The 19,277-nt window shown below is 38.3% G+C and overlaps 6 protein-coding genes across 8 annotated transcripts; 2 read left to right on the top strand and 4 right to left on the bottom strand.

Annotated features, from left to right (window-relative positions):
* Positions 1–234: 234 nt before the first annotated feature.
* Positions 235–2,080, bottom strand: LOC130695573 (retinol dehydrogenase 11-like). The gene is made up of 8 exons (XM_057518733.2): positions 1,654–2,080; positions 1,356–1,592; positions 1,171–1,303; positions 1,032–1,099; positions 891–956; positions 783–826; positions 607–696; positions 235–542 (listed from the first exon to the last, which is right to left on the bottom strand). The coding sequence occupies exons 1-8, from the start codon at positions 1,907–1,909 to the stop codon at positions 438–440; spliced, it is 999 nt and encodes a 332-aa protein (XP_057374716.1). The 5' UTR covers positions 1,910–2,080; the 3' UTR covers positions 235–437.
* A 616-nt stretch (positions 2,081–2,696) lies between these two features.
* On the bottom strand, positions 2,697–4,372 carry LOC130695466 (glutamate receptor ionotropic, kainate 2-like). Its single transcript, XM_057518601.2, has 8 exons — positions 4,272–4,372; positions 4,121–4,208; positions 3,882–4,040; positions 3,679–3,823; positions 3,401–3,618; positions 3,212–3,334; positions 3,000–3,148; positions 2,697–2,933 (listed from the first exon to the last, which is right to left on the bottom strand). The coding sequence occupies exons 1-8, from the start codon at positions 4,292–4,294 to the stop codon at positions 2,714–2,716; spliced, it is 1,125 nt and encodes a 374-aa protein (XP_057374584.2). The 5' UTR covers positions 4,295–4,372; the 3' UTR covers positions 2,697–2,713.
* Positions 4,373–5,589: 1,217 nt separating this feature from the next.
* On the bottom strand, positions 5,590–10,786 carry LOC130695361 (calcium permeable stress-gated cation channel 1-like). 3 transcript variants are annotated; one of them, XM_057518483.2, is made up of 16 exons: positions 10,254–10,786; positions 10,089–10,171; positions 9,748–9,780; positions 9,387–9,521; positions 9,126–9,317; positions 8,875–9,060; positions 8,728–8,808; positions 8,465–8,663; positions 8,218–8,405; positions 7,999–8,158; positions 7,735–7,935; positions 7,498–7,676; positions 7,299–7,435; positions 6,845–7,233; positions 6,319–6,515; positions 5,590–6,261 (listed from the first exon to the last, which is right to left on the bottom strand). In XM_057518483.2, exons 1-16 carry the CDS (start codon positions 10,458–10,460, stop codon positions 6,141–6,143), a joined length of 2,688 nt encoding a protein of 895 aa, XP_057374466.1. In that variant the 5' UTR covers positions 10,461–10,786; the 3' UTR covers positions 5,590–6,140. The 3 variants fall into 3 exon arrangements, with proteins under 3 accessions (XP_057374466.1, XP_059351979.1, XP_059351978.1); XM_059495996.1 differs by having other exon boundaries at positions 6,953–7,233; positions 10,254–10,785; XM_059495995.1 differs by lacking the exon at positions 9,748–9,780 and having other exon boundaries at positions 10,254–10,785.
* A 133-nt stretch (positions 10,787–10,919) lies between these two features.
* LOC130695373 (bifunctional coenzyme A synthase-like) lies at positions 10,920–12,951 on the bottom strand. The gene is made up of 4 exons (XM_057518510.2): positions 12,027–12,951; positions 11,770–11,967; positions 11,461–11,703; positions 10,920–11,393 (listed from the first exon to the last, which is right to left on the bottom strand). The coding sequence occupies exons 1-4, from the start codon at positions 12,795–12,797 to the stop codon at positions 11,016–11,018; spliced, it is 1,590 nt and encodes a 529-aa protein (XP_057374493.1). The 5' UTR covers positions 12,798–12,951; the 3' UTR covers positions 10,920–11,015.
* A 1,147-nt stretch (positions 12,952–14,098) lies between these two features.
* Positions 14,099–15,329, top strand: LOC130695465 (uncharacterized). The gene is made up of 5 exons (XM_059496207.1): positions 14,099–14,354; positions 14,416–14,599; positions 14,660–14,754; positions 14,831–14,962; positions 15,027–15,329. Exons 1-5 carry the CDS (start codon positions 14,099–14,101, stop codon positions 15,029–15,031), a joined length of 672 nt encoding a protein of 223 aa, XP_059352190.1. The 3' UTR covers positions 15,032–15,329.
* A 1,748-nt stretch (positions 15,330–17,077) lies between these two features.
* Positions 17,078–18,490, top strand: LOC130695397 (uncharacterized). Its single transcript, XM_059496206.1, has 6 exons — positions 17,078–17,164; positions 17,281–17,479; positions 17,553–17,727; positions 17,788–17,882; positions 17,959–18,090; positions 18,155–18,490. The coding sequence occupies exons 1-5, from the start codon at positions 17,078–17,080 to the stop codon at positions 18,072–18,074; spliced, it is 672 nt and encodes a 223-aa protein (XP_059352189.1). The 3' UTR covers positions 18,075–18,090; positions 18,155–18,490.
* Positions 18,491–19,277: the final 787 nt, after the last annotated feature.

Raw genomic sequence — 19,277 nt, 5'->3', positions numbered from 1 at the left:
AGTCAAATGGGACACGATATGTCCTAAATGAAAATGAGTTTCTAAAGACATTCTAATAATCTCGTTTGTTCAATTTCTAAGAGAAGATTCTCGTGCAATTGGAAAAGACTACAGCAGGTTATTGCGCATTGAGTACACAGCTGCTTCAAAAACAATCGACTTTCAGCCGAATTCCGACCGGAAAAAAAAATGAAAGTAACGCTTCAAATAGAATAAAATAGTGGCACAAGAAACTCAAAATTTTCAATCTTGTTCACCTGGATGACGTTCTTGTCAATCACAAAAACAGGCATTTGCTACAATTATTCATATAAATTTTGCTATTAGTTTTCACTTTAAACAAGGGTATGGTCCGCAGAGAGCATTTCGATTCGCTTCACAAAAAAATACTCATCTTTTCCAGAATAACTTTGATGCTAATTCTTACATAGTATTTGTCAATAATGACGTTCTTCCGGTTTTAAATCGACATAAATTTCACTCTTTTCCCACACTTTCTTAGCTAGACCGAGATCGCTGGCCAATTTGTTGGTTTTATTAATCTATGATGAAAATGATTTAAACTCAGTGATAACAGGCTGCTAATATCATATTAAAATACTGCACCTTGCAATCGCTGAAAAATTCTCCTGTAACGTTAGCAACTTCATCAGCTACGGCTAAATGAATGGAGGTTTCAGCGCCTTCCTTAGGTGTCTGCAATAAATGTTGACATTCCCGACGTACAAAACAAAAAAACAAGTTAGAAAAGAACGATAATCAAGCAAGAAATAAAATCATACCTTAAAAATGAAAGGATATAGCACGCCAAGTAGAATAAAAAACCCTACACACAAAACAGATATGTTATCTAATATCTAAATGGATAGGAATACTGAATGGTGTGTTACATGAATTAGCATTGCGGAATATTCCCGTCTTCACAGGCCCTGGACACAAACAGTTGACCGTCACGCCTACATTAGATGGAAAAATTAATTGCAAAATGAATAAATAAGAATAATTAAAGATCTAAAGAAAGTGACAATTACCTGAATCGCGGACAAGCGATGCGAGATGTCGAGTACAAAGAATTTGGCTAATCTTAGAGTAATAATAACTATAAAAAAAATAGATGAAAATAATATAAAATACCAAGCAGTAATTCAATAGAAATTAAAATAAACTCACACCATGTTATAAAAACTATAGCCACTATAATGCAGCTCCGAGTTTAAATTATTGACGTCCAACGACCAAATGAATGAATAGGCGGTCGAAGAAACATTAATAATTCGTGAGGGAGCGGATTTCTTCATTAATCCTGAAACAATCGTGTCAATGCCTAGCACGTTAGATACATAATAATGTCATACCCAACAGTAGATTAGTCAACAGGAAGTGGCCGAAATGATTCGTTTGCATCTGATATTCTAGTCCATCGCCTGTTAACTTCTTTTCGGTAGTGACACAACCAGCATTGTTAATTAGAACATCGACACGCGTCTCACTGTCCAAAATATCAGCAGCGAATTTTCGTACAGATTTGAGAGACGCCAAATCGAGGTGTCGAACAATAACATCATTATTACCTGACTCTCTAACAATGTCATCTGCATTAAGGTGTTCAAATGAATAACAGGATAAATCAATGACACTAATAAAATCTAATACCTTTGGCAGCATCTGCTTTCCTGATGTCTCGACAAGCTAAGATCACACGAGCTCCTCTTTTGGCCAGGTCAATGGCCGTCTCTTTTCCAATACCTGTATTAGCTCCAGTGATGATGACTATTTTACCTGTCATTTTGTTTTGGCTAGTGCACACCCCATGCTTCAATTTAAAATGAACTTTGAGGCAAACTAGTATTGACAACACCAATAATGCCACTCGAACTAGCAAAGGTAACGACCACAAATACACCAACATTTTCGTTAAGATGGTTGCGAGATTAAATTGGCTGAATGATAATTACAGGTACGCCACGTTCAAAAGCAATAAAAAGGATAAGCTATTTTTCACTGTGGCAAGAAGCTCCAGTCTTCGAAATAACACAATCTGGAGAAGTAGAAATGGTTTTTGAAGGTGGTGAACGCCCTGCGTATTGTGGCACAATAGCCTTGGGTTTTTGATTACGCAAGTTTTTCCTGTTCTAACCTTTTCCTGGAACGCCGCCAGGGATAACGGTAAAAAAAAAAGAAAAAAAGAAAACAATATGTCGCATCCAACTTAACCTTGGCACGCGTAACCGTTTCTAGCCTATCCTCCTCTAGCGGGAAGCATTTGGGGGCGTCTATGACGGATTACGAAATCCTATCCCCAGGTCTTTAGCACAAAGAAGCGGGAGAAAATCTTCTTAATTTATGATGAAAGAAACCATAGCAATGTTTTAAAATTATTGTTGACTTTACCACGTCTCTTAACTAGATGTTGTCCTATCATCCAATGAATGAGGCGCTTGCATCGGGAGTAAGATTTCAGGTTTGATCGCTGGCATGTATCGTGTACCCACGTTAGCATTTCATGCACGAACTACAATTATTCCGTGTTTGTCCTTAATAAGACATGTGAAAGCGTAACAAAAAATCGTAGAAATATAAGAAATGCCATTCTTCTTATTAATGGCATTTTATCTCTTTAATCGTGTAAGCATTATCCGGATTCATAGCGCGGCTCGTCTACAAAAGAATGTTTTTGTTATGATCATGAAATTGTAAATACCAATGACCACGGCTAGAAACATTTGAAGAAAATCAGCTCCACTACGAATACCAAGATGGAGGCGATAACACCAACAGCGTAGAGAAGGAACGCACTCGAAAGTGAATCGAGAGTCAACTTTTTATTGGGTGTAGAACGTAATCGAGATATCGGTGCTGAGCAGCGATTGGGTGGCGGAAGGGCCGCCGTCTTCCAGTGGTCTAACAAGCCCAATTGTCTTAACCATATGAGCCTTAAAAAGGAAGAGAGGTTAGTTTCAAATTTTGAAACAGATGAACAGCTCACATGAACGAATTACTCGCGATCAAAAGTTTTAGTTAGAGGGCTGTGCTTTGCCAGGCCAAATGCATGTGTATCTGGGTAAAGCGGTTCTTTGGCAATAGCAAGGCGACATTGTTTAGTGGCTTTCAAGTCATCGTGAATTCGCACAATCAGCGAAGTTTCTTCCTGTTCAACGTATTACCAAATCATTTAAATGCACTTTGAATATGAATTCTATTTTCTACTTACGTGGGGAAATGCCTTCCGTTGATAATAGACCTGATCTTCTATATTTTCCAGAGAATTCAACTGGTTTTCCGGATGAGCTTGAAGGAGTGCGCCAATTTTCGCTAACGCACCTGTCGTTGCGGCCTAGCAATTAAGTTGATTTAGAACGTTATTGTGTTGACAAAAATCACGAAAACTTTAAGGGATTACAAACAACGTTGTTTCCACGGACGTGTGTTTCAGCACCATGAGCGAAATTTCTTTGCTATCCGCTAAACTTTGCAGGGTGGTGATTACGGGCACAAATTTCGGGGCCATCAAGTAAGACACTAAACTGCTGGTGTAGGAGTTGACGAAGACAACAGCTGTAAGACACCAGGCTGTGACTATCAGCCGTGTTGCCAATGTAAAAGCAATTACTTCGTTGGCTGCGATTTAGAAATTAGAAATTCAATTTGTGTGGCCTGTAAAATAATTAAACAACGTACAGTTTGCCAAGACTCGGAATAGAAACCAAAAGTAATCGAACAATCCAATCTTTCCGCGGAATGCTTCTCGGCGTGATTCAAACCGGGAAATTAACCAGAGGATGAGGGCTAAAATCAAGATGCTAAGGATGATGCCGATCCACACCTGGAATTTGAGAAATGATTTTGCAATAAATGCTAACGTAACGCATATTAATATTTACCTCGTACTGGAAGGGTCTGACAATACCAGAAATGGTGCTGTCCAGCCGAGGATACGGAATTAATATTGACATGGGTTCAGCCGAAAATGGAAACGAGTAGTCAATCAATTTGGATCGAGGATAAGTTACTGAAAATGCTGTTGCCACTATATCAATTTCCTTTGAAAAAAACAAGAAAAACATGGAAGAGTTGGTATATGGACTGAAGAAGATTGTACTGCATTTGCCTAAGTTCTTACACCGTAAATAACTTGTCTGACTAATCCGTTCCACGAGCCGTTTACAAATGCTCCAAAGGCTCCATCAGGAGGTTCGACATATTCAAAACTGCAAGAAAATCAAATATAGTGTTGTAAAATTGTAGAACTAGAGAAACTAGGATTGACTTACGTGAAATCATGTTTCTCGGACATCCACACAAGTATGTCGTGGACAAACCCGTGGACATTGACGATTTTGTTGCCAGCATGATTTATGTTGATGTAGGGTGATACCTGTACACGTCATTATTTACAAATACAAATGAAAAAACGATGGTGTTAAATTCAAAATACAAACGCCTTACATGACTGGTTCCAATGATGAGGTGGCGTCCTTTCATCAGTGATTTTCCGTCTTCATTACGACGATACAAACAGCCATAAATGTAAAACAATACAAAAATGAGAGTGCTATAGCTAACGTAATGTAATAATAGACTTTAGTTTACCATTAGCCATTAGATTTAAGGCGACACAACTAATCAGAATGAAAATCAAGTGACATTTCATCGTTACGTACAAGATTCTAGTAGAATTCCTATTTGTATTCTTTTCTTTTACGTAGAATTGGGAGTTGCAAACTGAGGTTCTACCTAGTTTTGACTGAATAAAGTCAGCCAAAAGATTCACTCTTTTTCCAATGCCTTATATACAACCGGAACGTAACGAATCAATGCGAGAAAACGAAACCGCCATCTGAAAAATGCAGAGGATTTTTGGACTGACTGATCTACTGTTATGCTTAATTATTCTACAGTGATAGTCTTGTAATTGAGTTGGTGTCAGTAAAAAACACAGGACAATATAAATTGATGAGGTACCTCTAACGCTACGTCAAACTTGCCAGAAAGAACTTGCCGAAAAGTTCGAAAGAAGCAGCCGATGACAACAGTTTGTACGACAGTATCAGTTGTAAAAAATTCGTTGAGTAATGTGGTTAACCTTTGTTATTCATTTAGACTATGCTCATAAATAAAAGCTGTTTGTCTTTTCCTTGCACTCTCATGATAGTGCAGGTAACATAACATTCGATAGCCACTACTTTAGTTGAATAAAGTTTGAGTGAGTTGCTTACGTACCACCATCGTCCAATGTCCATAGATTGATCACATATCAGATCTACCCAACGCCTATCCCTCCTAAACGCCCACATACCTGCACACGTGTCTTGGATGTTCCAAGGTTAGAAAATGAGAAATCGTAAATGAAAGATTAGAAAGTAAAATAACTTAAGGCTGATCGTAAAAAAAAGACACTTGTACGAAATGGTATGTCTTCTGCTATAATGACTTAACATTTTTCCTCTATCAATTCCGTCTTTGAAATAAAGAGAACGTTGAAATGGGGATTGCCGAAATATAGTTTTATTTTATCGGTTTTTCGTTTTAGAGCAATTGTAATTTGCCCTCCAATACTTGATGAAGAGAAGACGGATAAGAGAATAGCTTATTTTGACTTGAAGCCAAAGTTTAATATTTAGTTAGGGCACGTAAAAAGTATTATAGCATTAAAATATTCGAAGGCGATTCGATGACATTTTGTAGAATGAAGCATTCCACCAGTTAAAAAGATCCACACCAATTATGAAATAATAAGGCCAGTTTTTCATCTTTTTTTTTACGCGAACTGATCCAGAGAATAGAGAGCCATATCAAAAGAATGAATAGCGAAAAGTCAACACGATGAATTAGTGAATTATAGAAACTAGAGAAAAGCACTGGTCGGCCGTATCGCGAGTAGAGGAAATTGAATGATGACTATCCGAATAAGAAGATACATTTTAGGTGTTTTTTTGGGAGACGACAACGTCTTAATTTGAACAACTGAGACACGGGTCTATCCACTATTAGTCAGATCGATCACATATACAGTACGATGACTTAGAGTTCATAGTAAACACCAAGATGGAAATAGGCTAAGTAATATCCGTTAAATAACGCCAAAAAAAAAAATGATGGGTGTAAACAATGTAAATTAGGCTTTCGTTAAGGCAAAATTCTCAGATGTGTTCTTGATCAGTGTTATACTTCTGATACGAATAAACCTGCTCTGGAGGAACCGGTCTGTCACGACACGGAATGGGTTGTTCAACCGTTACCATCTCTCCATTAATAGAATTCCTATTTCAAATGGAATAAATGAAGCCAAACGAACGTGAAAGTTAATGACATTTTTACTTATTGGGCCGTCCTGAATCCAAGGCAGATGTGGTGGCTATTGTCTCCATCAAGTGGGCTGGTCCGTTGCACTGTGACTCCGTCAAGACTTCAGGAAGAAAAACATTATTTTGATGCCCTTGGCTGTTTACGGTGGAAAACGAGTCCACACGTTGTCGACCGGGGCTGTTGCTATTACCCCTCGGCTCGGAAAATTTCTGTAAATACAAAACAAGACTTTGAAATTATGAATAATTTTCTCTTTTTGCATTCGACACCAAATCTAGTGCAATGATTATTAAGGTTAGGGTGGAATAAGTCGAATAAGTAAGAACGAAATGTTAAAAGAGGAGAAAACGGGATTACAAGTCCCACAAAACCAATTCTACGAGGCCAGGATTCAAGGAAAAAATTAGATGTTAATCAAGTGCAAATAAAGAGTTCCAATCACCCAGAAAAGCAAAATTTTCGATAACCATGCTAATGATTTCGTCTAAAATAAGAAATAGAAACTGAAAAAGAAAAGAATCCAAGCAGCGTAGCGTACACCAGCATGGTAGGTTGCATTTGATTCAGCAAGCAATAAGTCTTCGGCAGTCGGAGGAAGTTGGGAATCGTGCAAATCCGTTTCGTCCGTGTCACGACGTTGGCTCACCCGGTAAGAAATGGGCGCCAGCCCACGGAACCAGCGAAATGAGGCTTGAACAACCACTAGGAACAAAGTGGCGCAAAACCCAACCAGGGCGAATATGGTAACACCCTTCAGACCGTAACGCAGCATCGAAAAGAAGAACAGCGTCAGCTGCAGGATTAGAAATGCGATCATGACAAAGTTGATGGCCGAAGTGTGAATGTTCTTGTTGATCCGCGATGGAGCATAGGCAAAAAAAATGTTGTACCGGTCCACAAAATGTTTCAGCAGGACATACACGAAACCTGAAATGCAAAGAAAACATCACACTCATCAAGAAAGCGCAATTAATGAAAGAAAAAGGACTTACCGAAGGGTGTTATCAATGGGCAGGAAACACTGTACATAGTTATCAACGAAAAGTTCAGCAGCGTCCATGCATATTGGACGCCGAAATTAAATTCCCACAGCAAATTGCGGCGTACACCGGGCACTTCAGCCCTTGACCTGACACAAAGATTTTTATTGTTAGTTTTGTTTCAAGTTGAGATGAATTTTTGTTTTCTTACATGGCGCAGGAAAGTTTGCAGGCGTACAAAAACAGCTCAGCAAATCGCATAAGCTCCAGCGCGGTTCCAATGAAACTCGAAGTAATTACATAGTTGACAAAAAAGGCGCCGTTATCGGGCAAAAAGACGCATTCCCAACGGTATGTCCCATTGGCCCTGGTTGCCCATTCAAAGAAAGCCTATGAATAATTTAATTGAAATCACTTCCCGATTATTAAGGTAGAAAACAAGAAATACCTGTGCACTAGTAAGTCCTAAAGATGGTAAAATGACCACCATAAACATCAAAAAGATGAACGTTTTCCTCATAATGGTGTGATTGGCTGTCGATTTCGTCCAATGGCTCATCCACTCGTCCGAATATGCAACCATAACTGGCATTAAGGCAGAAGTGGTCCACAAAAGAAGTGTTGGTAGAAACTGAGATAAAACCGGGCTCTGCCATGATTTAAAGCAAAGTCATCAATTTGTTTTTATAATGAACAACCAAAATGTTCACACCATTTTTTCGATTGTGCTCGTAATTGTGGAAAATTGGAATATGTCTAGCGTGTTAACAACGACGGCGGGAGTTGTTAAGAAAAACAGCACGATGAACAGGAAACTGTTGATCAGGAACGATCTTAAATACCAAAATCGCGAAGGGATCGCCAAATTTCCCCTATGGAGAAAGAATATTAGCGTATGCGAGATTGGGTACGAACATTACCATATCATTACCAATTAATCTCATCCGGACGTGGAGCAAAATCAACTGACCAACGATGTGGCTTAAAAATAACACTAAGGCTAGAATTTCCTGGGTTTGAACCACAGCGCCAGTTCGGTCTGTGATCTTGTCTAACTCTGGCGGCTTGAAGATTAGAGGCAAAAGTTACGAAAGCTACTCCAACAGGTCGTTTGATAGCCTATTAAAATAGAATGGAGGAATATATCCGGGCTACAAAATGTTTTTTGCAGGTTTTACTTTCAGTTTTTCTTGGTCAACGAGTGACGCCAATTGCCTCTCCTCGCTCGTGTAATATTCAGCCGCGTCGATTTTTGATTTCGGGCAACACGGATCGCAACAAACACAGACGTTGCCACAAAGAAATGGGCGGACAAGCATCCGATTACCGCTCATGGCTTCACTGACACTGTAATTTCTGGCATGGAGCGCAAATTGCCTAAAATGCGTAAACACAATGGAATTAAAAATATTCATTTAGCCGTAAGTATTCACAGCAGTACCTTGCCCTATCCAGTTTGATAAGCTTGGACAAGTCGTACGCAAACTGGATGTCAATGACTTCATATTCGGGATATGCTTCACTGCAAAGTACAAATACAATAGAAATTAGTATTGAAATGTATAAACTATTTTTATTTTAAACTTACTTGAAGTGCTTTAAAAGATCCGCTTTATTACAGCGCGACCGTGGGATGTGGTTAATCATAAGAGTCCTCGATACTGTGGAATCTTCTTCGGGGATGTCAAGTCGCTTTGAAAAGTGCCGCATAATAAAAATAGCAAGCGGAACAAATAGTAACGAAAGTCCAACAAGAATCCAAAGATACCATGATCTAAAAAAAAAAAAGAAGTATTCATATATCTTCACCTAGTTGGTAGTACTTTTAACTCTTATTACCTGGGATCCAAGTTGCTAAGGGTCGTGTGCCCGAATTGCTTTTCATCACCTTTCAGGTCACCTTGCATATTAATAGGTAAGGCAATGGCCAAACTCACAACCATCGTAATTGACATCATGACAATGATGTGTCGTTGGAAAGAGAGGTACTGTACGGCGTCATCTCCACATTTCGAACGAATCTGATCATCCCTACAAAGAACACCATATGAGGTACACCGTATGAAGCCATTGAATACCCACGATTCTCTTGCGAATTACTTTATTCTAAAAACGGCTAAGATCCAAGAGAACATTCCATGATCGTAATGGGAACCGGGGTCGAAGGACGGGGCTGCTTTGTGGTCTTCGGAATCCCCATCTTGGTCGTCTCTTCGATAGAAAATTTGTGTCCATCTAAAGGTGGGAAGAAATTATAGACGTAAATTACCAAGAACTTTTTGCTGTTGGGTAAAATAAGGAGCTAGCACCATGGTGAATTCAACAAGTTAATGATTGGCCATAAGATTTTAAAATTCTGAAAAACCTACACCACTAAAGAATGGAGAGAAATTGTCAAAGGTAATTGAGCAAAAGGCAGTAATTTCGTGCAAAGGCAGTCAGCAAAAAAGAAACAACCTACATGTTATATTCACTGTATCCCGGGGCAGTTTCTCTGTCAACGCCAACAAAAAGATAGGGTATCAACACAATAATAAAACTAATTTGAAATCACATTCTTTTAGCTCTCAATATATATATAATTCGTATGTGTGTAACTGATGTAAATTTCTGCACAAAAAAAGGTCTCACTGTAAAAGCTAAAACAATCATTTAGGCAACTAAATGATAATAATAAACTGAAACACCAACATTAAGTAAATCTATACAAAACTGTTTTCATGCATACTAAAAACCACTATAAGCTAATAAAGGTGGCTCAAACTTATAGTGATCAAAGGAATTAAGCTGCAGCTGAGTTACCTCCTTTCCCTTCTCTGAAGTAATGCCATTCTTCCATAGTTCCAAGCATTCTTCCGTAGAACTGAAAACAGGATTATGAGGCACTACATAGAAATAACCAATAAACAACAGTTATATAATATGAGATCATGAAAATCAAAAAGAAATGGCGATAAAAATACTTACGATCCATGCAATTACGTTAATGGTTAAGTTCTGAGGAATGCCTTCATATCCTCCAGGAATGATAACTAAATGTGATGAGTTCTTGGGTCTATAGTAATTGCAGTGTGAATCGTTATCAGCTCTTATTATGCCGACCGTTTGTGAAAATTCTGCCGCACGGCTGTAAAAATTCCTCCCTAAAATTGCTGTTGTCTCGTGGCCATCCATTTCAGGCGAACTGACGACAGAGACTATGCAAAATCCAATAACTAGGCTATTTAACTTTCACAATTTGATGAGTCAATAACAGAGGCAGGGCTGACAGAGGCTTTTTGCATCGGAAATCGTCTGCTTAAGTACTAAGAGAAATTTTCCTTGGGCACTCGTATTGATTACGGATTAAACAGTTCTAGGGAACTATTTTGCACCATTCAAGTCAATGGACCCAGGTCATTTAACACATAGCCATTCGCCAACATCTGAACTTTTTTAGTCTGGATACTTAAACAAGGAAGTAAAAGAGACTGTTGATCCTAGGTCTACTTCGTACTAGGACAGACCGTGTAGCTATCGATACCTGTTATTGTTCGATTTTTTGTAGTCTATATCGATTACGAAAGAAAAATTTCCTTCTATTTTTCTTAGATAACTTTGTAATAATAACTGTACGAACAAGCAAGACAAGAGTTCACATGCCTTCAGCGATAAGACAAATAACATATTTCTATTTCCCACATTACATCGAAATTCTACATACATAAGAGAAAATAACATGTTAAATCTTTATTTAGCAAGAAACTCTTGTACGTATTGCCATGCTTTTAAAACTTGCGTTGCAGTTACTTCTGGTTCCCAAATTGAAGAGATAACAACGTTAGCGCTGGCCACCCGATCGCTATTGCTGAGCTGTGATTCAACGCGGCGAGTTGCTTGCTCTACTGTGATGTGATCTCGTTCAACAATTCTTTTTACCGCTTCGTCTTTGGGGATGGTGGCAACCCAAACTTCGGCACAATCTTCTTGCCATCCTGCTTCCAAAAGAATAGCAGCATCGAGCACTATTACACCCTCAAAATTTTGCTTTTTTAGTTCATTTATTTCCTTGTTGTATAAGCGACGAATTTCTGGCCACACCATGTTATTTAAACTTTCTAGATGGTCCTTGAGAAGAAAGAATAAATAAATAAGGAATTATTCCGAAATTTTAAACCGATTTCTTCTGATATACTTTATTGGAAAAGACCAGGGGTCCCAATTTCTTCCGATCAATTTCGTTTTCCTCGTTTAATATTCCAACTCCAAAATAATCAACCATTTGCCGATAACATTCCGTGCCACTTTTGTAAGCCAAATGACCTAAATGGTCACACGAAATAATATGAGCCCCCAAGTCTTTTAGGCGCTTCGAAATGGTCGTTTTTCCACTTGCGATGCCACCAGTCAATCCAATCACATAGGGTTTGTTCTTGAACTACCAATAATAATAATCATTTAAAGATTATTTGTAATTCAATAAGAATTCTAGAAAATAACTCACTTTAGGTGGTTTAATGTGGGTTCCCAGAAGTCGCTTCCTAAAAGACGATGAGCTTATTTTATTCTCTTCTCCGGCTCCGGCGTGATTATCATCGATTACTGATATCGAATAGATGTCAAGTTTGCTTAAACCTTTTTCTTGACGTAGCTGGTTTATCTTCATACCTCCTTTTTGGGTTTCTTCACTGACGACCAAAAGCTGAACTTGTGAATGAAATATCATATAGTCAAATTGTTAACCAACGGTAAGCTAATCACCTGTAATGCAGGATCATCTGCTGTTGGCCCATAAAGGTCTGTTATGGGAACAACTTTATATTGAAGTCTAGGTTCAACATCCATGAGAAATTCCTGTAACTTCTTAATTCTTGTTTGGCAAGGTTCAATCAGTTCCCACAATTTCTTGGTTTTTATCATGATGCCATCGGTTACACCTATAGTAAGGCTTTTCTTGCACCGCAGTATTGCTGCTGATATAAGCATCTTGTGGCCAGAATGAAGGTTATCAAATGTACCCCCGATTACAACATGATCATAAATGCTGTCTTCTGCTGAATTTGGAGGGTGGTTTTGTGTTTTCCCCTGATGTTCAATGCCCAAGTGGTGATCATTGTCTTTAAAATCAGAGTCAATATGCAGCACTTCACTCCTTATTCCATCTCTCTTATTCTCCAAAAACTCTGTATATGAACTTTCAAGGCTGGTCGTGAGAATTGTTTCAATTGTGTGACTTGCATGCAACTTATTGATAACACAGACACTTGGGCTGATTAAAGAATCTCTAAAATCAGTCAGTACTATTCTGGTGTCAAAGCGATCAACTGCATTTCTGGACGAAATATTGTATAGCTGATTAACAATTCTATTATAGGTTGAAACTTTTGCTTCAGACAATGGAAGGCCTTTCACTTTAATGTAGAGAAGTTTGTCAACTCTTTGAAGAGCTGATAAGACAATTTTGGATAATGCATGAGGAGTCACTAGTGAGCTGAATTGCAAAAAGAGGATTCCTGTATTTACCGGGGCCATTTTGGTTCAAACGTGTAGAGGTAAATCGTTTTCCCGCAGAAGTTCAGGTTCTTTGTGTAACTATGAAGCAACAAAGGTATCAAGTAAACTGGGATAACAGTCTGCACTGCAATTCATATGTTCGTCTGGAATCTATTTGTAAATAACTTATCGCAATGTTGCCAGAATGGGAATGCGTGCCACCCGAAACATGGTGTGCCCGAAACATGCCCGAAATATAACCATAGTCCATAGATAAAGACCAATGATTTCAGAATTTTCAAAAATAGATAGAATAGCACAAACTACAAGAAGGTTCAGTTATATTTCAACTAAGCATAATTTTCAGTTAAATAAGGATCTAGGAAGATAAAATAATAAAAAGTAAGATAAAATAGGAAATAAGGACTTATGAAGATTCTGAAAGTATATCACTATGGAGGTACACATATAATTCTGTATTAAAATATCATAAACGGAAAGAAAAAATACATCACAACAACCAGTAATGAGTTAACCGTTATTGAAACATATTACTTATAGCTTAAACGCGCGGTCATTGTCGTTGTCATTAGAATTTAATTCATCGCCATCGCTGGAGCAGAAAATGGATTGCAGCATATTTTCACAAGTTTATCAGTATACTTGTAGTATTTAAAAAATGGAATAGAACAAAATAAAAGAAGGTTTAATTGTATCTTAATTACATAAAGTTATCAGTTTTAAAAATTTGATTTTTATATAGGTAGAGTATGTAAACTTGTTATAAGAGGATTAACTAGGAACCTGACCGTTAGATGAACTCAGTAGTAAAAAGCAAAAAAAAATTGCTTACAATTTGTAGGTGCAATACACCTACAAATTGCGTAAGCAATTTTTGTAACCGTAACCCATTGTGGCGCTCCTTGGGATTTTAAGATGTAAAACCAGTTGCTTGCTGACCGGCAAACTAGGAGGATGCGCATTTTTAAGAGCAACATGTACCACTTAGATCAACTTCCGACCGCTGCGCAACCTTATGTGTAAGTTTCATCAGCAAATGACATTTACTTACTGAAAAAGGAACTGCAATTCCGCTGAAATCAAAACTTTTCTAAATTAGCGTAAGGAAAACTGACGAACAGTTTACTTCTGCCTCCATGCCCAAGGACAACCTGCCGGTACCGATCGTCAAAACGTTACTGGAAAAATACTGGAAAAGGGCAATCTTTTTGGTTGTAATGGCGATATATATAGGGTTCGCTGTCTACTGTGGAGTACAACTTGGATCAACCGGTGGTTGGTAAAAATTTGTTTTCCTATTTATAAATTTTTTTTTGTGCATGCCAGTGAAAAAAAATAGATGTCGCTGTAAAGCAAGCTTGCTCGACAAACGAACGAAATGTAACTTGTCTTCTTTTTACCTTATTTATTGCAAACAAGGCTTAGAGGTGGAGAATGTCACGTCTACTGATGATACTATTTCGGTTACATCACGTGCCGAAGAAATCAATCCGTCAACCCCCTTCACAACAGATTTCACGCAACTTGAAAATAATTCAACACCACATTCCAATGAAAACGTGCCCTACGTCACAGGTAATGCAAGCATGCTTCAGTTACTATTTGTTATTCAACTTAACCTAAAAACGGTATACAGACAAAATACCTACGGCATCGTCGCCCAAGCTTTCACCGCTTCAATGCATTCCACGTAACAAGGCCTTCTGCAGCAATCACCACAATTACACTTACACCTTTTATCCAAATTTTGCGGGAGACAAGTCCGAACATGATTTCAACGCTAGCTGGGCATTCTACCAGACGATCATAGATTCCCAGTGGTATGATTAAGATTTGAATGATTTAAGCTATTATTTAAATTTTATTTTTGTTTTATACAGTCACCCTATGATTGAAAAATTTATCTGCCTAGCAGTGCAACCTGAATGTCGCCCAGATGGCAAAAGCATAGGCCTCTCTCGTAAGCTTTGCCACGGTGAGTAAAAATTTTCTGCTATTTTATCACGTGTAAATAAATAAATAAATAATTATTGGGCACGTTTTATCAGCAGAAATTGTAAACGACTGCGATCCTTATTTCTGGTCTGCATTGGAAAAAGAGAGAATCATGTTGAATTGCGACGGGCTGCATGTTGACTCGACCGATCAGAATCTGCGCCAGAGTTCGGGGCTCAACACTCCAAGTAAGATTATGAAACCTTTACTTTTTCGTCAGTTATGTAAATTCCTTTTGTTTTTATTCACCAGGCTAGACGTTGGTTTCGAAATCTAGGCTTTAGATTAGTTCTTGACCATTACGGGAAAGAAAAAATTTTCAATTTCAATGAAGAAATTATCATTTCAATGACACACGAAGAGAAGACAAGTATGTGACTTCCAAGTAGCGAAACTTGGAACGAAAGGGTACTTGATAACATTCCCGCCTTAATTGATTTTCACGTCTTCCCCCACCCAAAGTATGGGGGACGTCGTTTCCATGATGTCGGTCGCTGTAGAAATGGCGCCAAAAGTTTTCGTCTGTTTTTGAAAATATACATTCACTTTACCCAACCTATTGGCATCTTCGTTTTGGCTTGACGTTGAAGTGTGAATGGAGGTTCTCTTGGACCATTTTGCGTGTTTCTCATATGCCTTTTCTTTGGTTCCTTAAAGCCTTGTTTAACGACTTGGAGGTATGAGTGGGTCAAAACTTGCACAACCAGGAACCACAAGACTAGCTCTTCTTTGACCAATATTTCACTATACTTTTTAACCATCCCTTACAGCATTGTCTTGGCTTCAAAAGCCCAATATTTCTGTACTGATAAAGAAACTGAAACTGAACTCATCACAAAATTAGGTAAGAAAACATAGAATACACGTACTGTTCCATGCGCGACAAGTTAGCCATTAAACCGGCTACGGTTTTGGACTGTCCATGTTGCCGGTTCGGCATTGAATTTTCCTATTGCCGACTGCTTTTCTTCGCGGTTTTTTTGTATCCTTGATAGAGGGCTGTCCGCTGTTGATAGATGGCAGTAATCGAAAGAGATTTAAGGAGGAAAACATGAGGAAAAGCCATCTGGACCCATCAGTGAAAACTGGCCTCAGGCTATCAGCCTCCTAAAAAAGAATGGATCTGGGAATTATCGTTTTCTAACTTCGTAATGTGTTTATGGAATTGACGGTTAACTGAATTGAATTACAACTTCGATAATGCCATCGCTGCTAAGGTAAACTTTTGCTTCCGACACCGGAAGGCCTTTCACGTTAATGTAAAGAAGTTTATCAATTCTTTGAAGCGCCGATAAGACAATTCTAGATAACGCATGAGATGACAGCTCCATTTTATAGCTTAAACGCGCAATCATTCTCATTGTCATAAGCAGACTTGCCGACCGATTATTTCTTGGGCGATTATCGGTCAACGTCGATAATCGGGAAAAATATGATCGGCGATCGTCTGTTGAAAAAAATTTGATTTTCGATTAAAATTTTTACCGATTATTTTTCCGATTGTTTTAGACGCCATCGAGCAGTAACGAAAATAACTTGCCATTGATAAGTTCAAATGCGACTGGTGCATCTGCACCAGCTTCACGGGTTGCCTAGCAATCCCTTACGCACGGGTGATTATTGTATTTTTCTTGTTTTTTGAGTTGTTTCTGAGGAAGGGACGGTGGAATCGAACACGAGGAAACTAACTACGAAGGTATGGCGATAGCCACTGTGCCAGGACAGCACATAACTTGCCATTGTTTATGTTGACACAAGTGAACACTTAAAAAAGCGTCTGCTACAAAAGTGACACAGCATGAGTATACTTTCATATGCTCTCATCTGCCGTTCATAGATGTCCCTACATAATCGATCCTTTCCAGAAACGGGAGAAGAGAAGAAACGAAGCATGAGGACTAAGTTTTGTCTTGGCGCTTAGAGAGGTTGCGATTCAGTAGGTTTGAAGCCGCCATAGTTGTAAGAGCGTGAATATCTTCCGATAGCTGTGCAACCAGTGTGCTGTCGACTAAAATTTCGAATAGAATAACGCAAAACGCTTTTTTTTTCTGAAGGTAACCTTAGTGTCATTTTTATTCGATATTTGATTCGAAAATTTATTCGTTATTCAAAAATTATTCGTATTCGCGAATAAAACGTCCATTTTATTCGTTATTCGTATTCGTTTACAAATGAATCAAGTTTTTCCTTATTCGACAGTATACTGTGTGAAATTTTTTGTGCAAATTTCATCAGCTAATTATTTTTACTTACCAAAAAATGTTATGCATTTTATTTTTTCTGACGCTGTGACCAAGGACGATATGCCGGCACCGGCTGTCAAAAAATTTCGCTCCTACAACCGGCTAATCAAGGCTATCGTTATGGGGTTACTCATGGCGGCCGTGTTCGTGAGGTGGCATGCGTCTGTCTCCGCTGTAGTTGAATTTCGACCAACCGGTGGGGTTGCTAAAAATTTGTTTTCCTATTTATAATTTTTTTTTTGCATGCCAGTGAAAAAAAATAGATGAAATGTAATTTGTCATCTTTTTACCTCGTTTATTGCAAACAAGGAATAGATGGGGAGAATGCCACGGCTAGTGATGATGGTATTTCGGTTACATCACGTCTGGCAGAAATCAATCCGTTAACGCTCTTCACAACAGATTTCACGCAACCTGAAAATAATACAACACATTCCAATGAAAACGTGCCCTACCTCACAGGTAATGCAAGCATGCGTCAGTTACGATTAATTGTTATTCAAATTAACCTAAAAACGGTGTACCGACAAAATAGCTGCGTCATCGTCGCCCAAGCTTTCACCGCCTCAACGTGTTCCACGTAACATGACCTTCTGCAGCAATCACTCCAATTACACTCACACTTCTTATCCAAATTTTGCGGGAGACAAGTCCGAACATGATTTCATTGTTAGCTGGGAATTCCTCAAGCCGGTCATAGATTCCCAATGGTATGATTAAGATTTTATAGATTTTGGCTATTTAAAAAACCTTATTTTCGTTTTATATAGTCACCCTAGGATTGAAGAATTTATCTGCCTAGCAGCGCAACCTGAATATCGTCCAGATGGCAAAAGCATAGGCCCCTGTCGTAAGTTTTGTCACGGTGAGTAAAAATTTTCCACTATTTTATCACTTGTAAATAAATAAATAAATAATTATTGGGCACGTTTTATCAACAGAAATTACAAACGCCTGCGCGTCTTATTTTTGGGATGCATTGGAAAAACAGAAAATCATGCTCAGCTGCGACAGGCAGTATGTTGACTCGACCGATCAGCATCTGTGTCACAGTTAGGTTCCCATCACATCAAGTAAGATTATGAACATTTAACTTTTTCGTCAGTTATGTAAATTCCTTTTGTTTTTATTCATCAGGCTATACGCGAGTCATGAAATCTAGCCATTAGATCAATTTTTTACCATCACAGAAAGAAGAAATTTTCAATTTCAATGACGCACGAGGAGAAGGCAAGAATCTAGCAAATGGGGAACACAAAATTTGAGAGAAAAAATTATTTGATATCATTCCCGCCATAATTGATCGGAACTATTGCTACATTTTTGAAATGCTTCATCCCTACTTATTAACCTTTTTTTCCCCCATGCCCATCGTCTCCATCACGATGTCGATCGTTGTAGAAATGGTGCCAAAAAATTTTCGTCTGTTTTGGAAAATTTACATTCACCGTATCAGGGTATTTACGTATCCTATCTCAGGGCATCTTCGTTTTTGCTTGACGTTTAAGTGTGAATAGACGTTTTCTTGGACGCTTTTATGTATTTCTCTTATAATTTTTTTTCGTTTCCTTAAAACCTTGTTTAACGACGTGAAGGTATGGGTGAGTCAAAACTTGCACAACCAGGAGCTTCATGATACGCTCTTCTTTTGCCAACGTTTCTTTACAATTTTAAACCATCTCCTACAACATTGTCTTGGCTTCATAAAGCCCAATTTTTCTGTCTTGATAGAGAAACTGAAACTGAGCTCACCACAAAATTAGGTAGCCAAATATAGAATACAGATACTGTCCCATGCCTGACAAGTTAGCCATTGAACCGACTGGGGTTTTGGACGGGCCATGTTGCCGGTTCGGCTTTGAATTTTCCTATTGTCGACTGCTTTTTTCGCGGTTTTTTGTATACTTGATACTGAGACGTTCCTTTGTTGATAGATGGCAGTAAACGAAAGAGGTTTATGAAGGAGGACAGGCTATCATGCGGACCTCAAGCTATCAGCCTCGTAAAAAGGACGGATATGAGAATTATCGTTTTCTGACTTCGCGATCTGTTTATGGAATTGACCGTTAATCGAATTGAATTACAACTTAAACAATGCCATCGCATCTAAAGAAAATTATAAATTTTTTGTATATATTCTGCGCAAGATGATCGCAATTATTTTGCCATGTAAAAGTTCAAAATCTTAATGTAATCCCATGTTTTGTGAGGCATACATTACCATCGAAATTTCACACACATATTGAAATTCTGTAACAGG

Source organism: Daphnia carinata, chromosome 7, assembly GCF_022539665.2.
Source record: "Daphnia carinata strain CSIRO-1 chromosome 7, CSIRO_AGI_Dcar_HiC_V3, whole genome shotgun sequence".
Lineage (NCBI taxonomy): Eukaryota > Metazoa > Arthropoda > Branchiopoda > Diplostraca > Daphniidae > Daphnia > Daphnia carinata.
The sequence above is the reverse complement of the archived record's forward strand: the minus strand, read 5'-3'. Positions and strand labels throughout refer to the sequence as shown.